The 4,736-nt window shown below is 38.2% G+C and overlaps 1 protein-coding gene across 1 annotated transcript; it reads right to left on the bottom strand.

The window, feature by feature from the left end:
- Window positions 1-463: 463 nt before the first annotated feature.
- On the bottom strand, window positions 464-4,131 carry LOC148851729 (alcohol dehydrogenase 1-like). The gene is made up of 10 exons (XM_088944426.1): window positions 3,523-4,131; window positions 2,600-2,736; window positions 2,371-2,417; window positions 1,950-2,275; window positions 1,770-1,852; window positions 1,594-1,669; window positions 1,437-1,498; window positions 1,234-1,329; window positions 959-1,120; window positions 464-814 (listed from the first exon to the last, which is right to left on the bottom strand). The coding sequence occupies exons 4-10, from the start codon at window positions 2,158-2,160 to the stop codon at window positions 698-700; spliced, it is 807 nt and encodes a 268-aa protein (XP_088800552.1). The 5' UTR covers window positions 2,161-2,275; window positions 2,371-2,417; window positions 2,600-2,736; window positions 3,523-4,131; the 3' UTR covers window positions 464-697.
- Window positions 4,132-4,736: the final 605 nt, after the last annotated feature.

Genomic DNA, 4,736 nt, shown 5'->3' with positions numbered 1-4,736 from the left:
TTACAATACTTGCCATTAATGCCATTCCTAACTAGAAGACTAGAAATTAAGTTATGTTGTAACTAGGATAGAGATAACTTAGTTAAGTAAGAACTAAGAAGGTTGTAAATACTAATTAAGAGCTAACTACTAACTACTAAGTTGGTTCGGTTCGGATCGATTACGGTTTTTATATGTGAAACCGAAAACCTACCCAAACCATCGGTTTATAATTTTTTACAACCTGAAACCGACCGATACTAAAGAAAACCCAGCCGATTCGGATTAGATCAATCCGGGTTAATCGATTTGGGTCTTCTAATGAACAGCCCTAATCAATATAGCTGTCGTTTCATTGTTTGGTACATGGCCACCCAAAACCTGAAGAATATAGATATAGGACTGCGCTTGATTGAAGGAAACAATAATTTTTTTATTTTACCATTTTCATCATTTTCATGGCAAGACATAAATGGGACCAAAATTTAATTTCAGACAACCAAAAGTAACATTAATATTTTACTCTTAATATAAAGCTCAAGGGAGAAAAAGAATACAAGCCGTGCCATCACTCTCTATGCACAAAATGTGCCTAGATTTTGTGGACTTGAATTCAACATAGGACAATAAAAACAAAATGAAGTTATGTTATTGTCATCTTCTTTTGGACTTGAAACCAGTATATGTAGATTGTGATGAATAACTCAACTCCATTATTTTAACCTTCCATGCGGATGATGCACCGGAGGCCTTCACCCTTTAGCATATAATCAAAAGCTTTGTTGATATCTGAGAATGACACTTCATGGGTAATAAACTTTTCCACCTCAAGTTCCTGCTCAATGATCACAAGATTTGAAGTTTATCAACTTCTTACTCTGAATAGCATCTACATGTATGAATCATCAATACAAGATTTTTCATTTTTCTAGCATGGGATCATCAGGAAGGTAATTGTTAATGAAATCTGCAAATTTACCTTATTCATGTATTTTTCTACAACGGAAGGAAGATCACTGCGTGGTTTGTAGTTTCCAAAGAAGGTGCCCTTGAGAGTTCTCTCATTCAATAGATTCACAGGGTGCGTCTTGAAAACAGCATCTTTGGTAGGTACACCCACAAGAACAGCAACACCCCAACCCTGAAAGAATATTTTATGTTTTTCATTGAGATTCAGTGGAACGGTGTGTTGAGACACTTTAATTCGGAGAGGAGGAACAATTCAGGGAAAGCATTTAGATGATGACAACTTACATCATGAACACATTCAAAAGCAGAGATCATGGCATCAATGTTTCCAGTACATTCAACACTCCTGTCAACTCCTCCATCAGTCATTTCAGCAATCACCTAAACAAGATGGGTGCAAGAAAATTGGTTCAATCTATGAGATAATACAAGAAGGTTTAGCATCATTGAAATGCCAGAATTTGATAACAAGGGTTCCAGTATCAAACCTCTTGAACTGGTTTATTGTGGTCTTTTGGATTAACAAACTCAGTACAGCCAAACTTCTTAGCTGTTCAGAAGAAATAAAGGAAAACTCATTTGCTTTTTCACCTTCAATTTTATGATACAAAGATGATTAAGTGCTGGTAGGGCTGAATCATTTACCTTCCTCAAACCTCTTGGTGTTCACATCGACACCAATAATTCTAGAAGCCCCAGAAATTCTGGCCCCTTCTGCAGCCTATTCCCATGGTGCCAGCACAAACAAATCTGTCAGTAGGTGAATTGGAATGAACTGACAAGAACAACATTGATGTATATGACAAGAAATTGAAACTCACAGCAAGTCCTACGGCTCCCAAACCAAAGACGGCCACTGATGAGCCCTTGGGAGGTTTTGCAACATTCAAGGTAGCACCAAGACCTTGAAGAGAAAAATCAAAGTTTATTGATCAATGGAGAACATAATTAAACTGCAATTTGAATATAATTAAGTTGGGATTGGGTTAATATTTATGCACCTGTGGAGATGCCACAACTGAGGACACAAACTTTGTCTAAGGGGGCTGAAGGGTTGATCTTGGCGACAGAGCCAACATGCATGACACTGTATTCACTGAAGGTGGAGGTGCCCAAAAAATGGTAAATAGGCTGGCCTTTTGCAGTAAACCTGGATTGGCCATCGCTAAGCATCACACCTCTATCGGTGTTGATCCTGAGGAGGCTGCACATGTTGCTCTCCGCTGATTTGCAGTGGGCACATTCCTTGCATTCTCCAGTGAACACTGGAAGGACTTTATCTCCTCGGGCAAGATCTGCTACGCCCTCTCCAACACTCTCAACAATCCTAGATATCCATCAAATAATTCGTTACATTTACTGATCAATCATTAAGGATTAGCGTTAGCAAACAATTATTTCATGAGATTGGGATTTGCATACCCTGCTGCCTCATGACCATAGATTCGAGGAAACAAGGGATTTTGTCCCTGAAATTTTGAAAAAACCATTTTAGTTTGATCAGAAACTGTAGAAACATCACCACCATAAATCCAATTCAAACAGATACCTTTGTTTTAGCTTGTACCCAGCTACATTGTTTATTCCGATCAAATTGTTGATTTGAAAATGCAATAAGCAATTGAATAGTATATGAAAGTAGTGTATTTACCTTGGCTTCCCAGAAGTAGACGTCGGTGTGGCAGAGGGAGGTGAAGAGGATCTTCACACGAACCTCATTTGCCTGTGGAGGCGCCACCTCCACCTCTTCGATCGATAATGGCTTCCCAGCTTCCCATGCTATAGCAGCTGCATTGACAAAAAGAAAAAACAAGTGAATCTACAAGTAGAACCACCTGATTCCTGCCATTGGAGCTAGGAGTCTGTTCGGTTTGCAGAGTACTGGGTATTTGGAATCGGAATGGAGACATTCCTATTCCAACTATAATCAAAATCCCATTCCCATTCTTATGGAATGACATTCTGCCATTTGAGGGAATGATATTCCCTCCGGTCATTCCCTCCCTCTCTCCTGTCCAGATTACTATTCCGATTGATATTTGAACCAAACAGACTATGGTAATAGACATTTCAGTTCTGATTCAAGAGTTTTGATTCTGGTTGTGGTCTTAATTTTTGTTTTGTTTTGAAGAACAAACCCCAAGAAAAATCGAAATCAACTGAGAAACCAACTCCCAAATGACCCAAGAAACAAATAAACTAGAATAACTATTTATATTACTAACAGAAAACTAGACAAGCAGATGGGTTAAAACGAGTAGAAATTATAAACCAAATAAGCAATAAATAAAAGGGAAAAGTACAAATCAGCCCAGCTCAAAATTTACTAGGCTCAAAGTACAGGGAAATGCATCCTGACTGTGAATTGATGCCAAATTCACGGGAGGATGTGGTTTATAGGGGGACAGGGCTAACTGTATGGGGGGCTGGAATTCAGAATTCTACATCGTGTATTTCCATACTTTTCTCTAAATAAAACTAAACAACCGATCCCAAGATTGATAAACAGCGAATCCAGAAGAGAGGTGAAGGTCAGAATCAAAACAGGTAGGAATGAAAGAGCTATTGAAGTACCTTTGCAACGAATCACCTGACCAGCAGTACTCGACCTTCTTTCTTTCTGGAGTTGGATTTTAGAAGGGTGGAGTGATAGACGGTGTTTATGGGGCAATTAAGGAGGTACATACAGATATATTTATAGGGAGAAAGAAATTGAAAAGCCTTTGTTCCTCCAAACAAAATCACTGTCCGGTGCGGTACAAAATAGCTATAGCGGCGACGTAAGAGGATCTTTTAGTTCCTTATTCTTGGGATGTCCCTGATTTCCATAACTGCTTTTGTCCTTTGAATTTTCGTTTCTCAAAGAAGAAAATGTTGAATTTTTAAACTCGATCAACCAAGATTTAAGTGGTAATCATGGGACATTTTCAACCATTCAATACATTTTACGTTGCAACTTTCCAATTAAAAGGCCAAAAACGAGAAAAAAAAGCAACTCAAAGGACACAACAAACCACAACAGAAAACACTCGAAAAATAGGAATCGAATTAGAGCTTCAAGTCAGACTGGAGCAAATTAATCATCAAGCCAAACAGGGCACCCAAAAATAAACTTGCCACGCTCATTGAAACCTTTCTATGCAAGAAGATGACATGCTATACCGTTACAGGACCGACCAATGTAAGAAAACACAATTAGGGTCCATTTGTTTTATAGCTTGAATGGGAATAGTCTATTCCCATAGTTCTATTTGGTTTAGACAGAAACGATCGAAATTTCATTTCCAACAGTCTGTTTGGTTCGGCACTAATGTCAACTCGCTCATCACTAACCACTTGCACTAAAAGCCAATTATTAAAATCAGCTAATAATCCAATCTCGTAAGAATTTATTTACAACCTGCTCCACCATTCTTCTATCAAACCACATACGCATTTCAATTTAATAGAATTTTTGGTAAGAAAATATCATGGTTTTCAAAACCAGAAAAACTGGTAACCGGTCAGGCCCCCGGGTATGGTTACATTAAAAACAGAAATCTTTAAAAAACATTGAAAAAGCTAAAAAACCGCTAACCCAGGTGGTCAGACCGTTAAACCGTTCAACGGGCAGTAGATCGTGGGTTCTCTTTTTTATTTTCAATGTTTTAAATAAAATAAAAAAATAAAAAATAAAATTACTTTAATATCCCCACCCAATTCAAGTAATTGAATGTAGGGTTAGAACCCCGTTTTCGTGGAAGCAACTGAGGGTGACCTGGCAGGAGCAACAGCTCAGCACGACAGTG

This window comes from Nelumbo lutea, chromosome 5 (assembly GCF_056320005.1).
Source record: "Nelumbo lutea isolate HS-2025 chromosome 5, American lotus-T2T, whole genome shotgun sequence".
In the NCBI taxonomy this organism is placed as follows: domain Eukaryota; kingdom Viridiplantae; phylum Streptophyta; class Magnoliopsida; order Proteales; family Nelumbonaceae; genus Nelumbo; species Nelumbo lutea.
Note: the sequence above shows the minus strand (reverse complement) of the source record. Positions and strands in the feature narration are given on the sequence as shown.

Excerpts from the sequence above, each read along its gene's own strand:
- LOC148851729 (XM_088944426.1), bottom strand. The coding sequence starts at position 2,160 with ATGTGCAGCCTCCTCAGGATCAACACCGATAGAGGTGTGATGCTTAGC. Across the intron at positions 1,853-1,949 it reads CAGTTGTGGCATCTCCACAG|GTCTTGGTGCTACCTTGAAT; the intron begins GTGCATAAATAT and ends TTTCTCTTCAAG. Across the intron at positions 1,121-1,233 it reads CTTTTGAATGTGTTCATGAT|GGTTGGGGTGTTGCTGTTCT; the intron begins GTAAGTTGTCAT and ends ATATTCTTTCAG.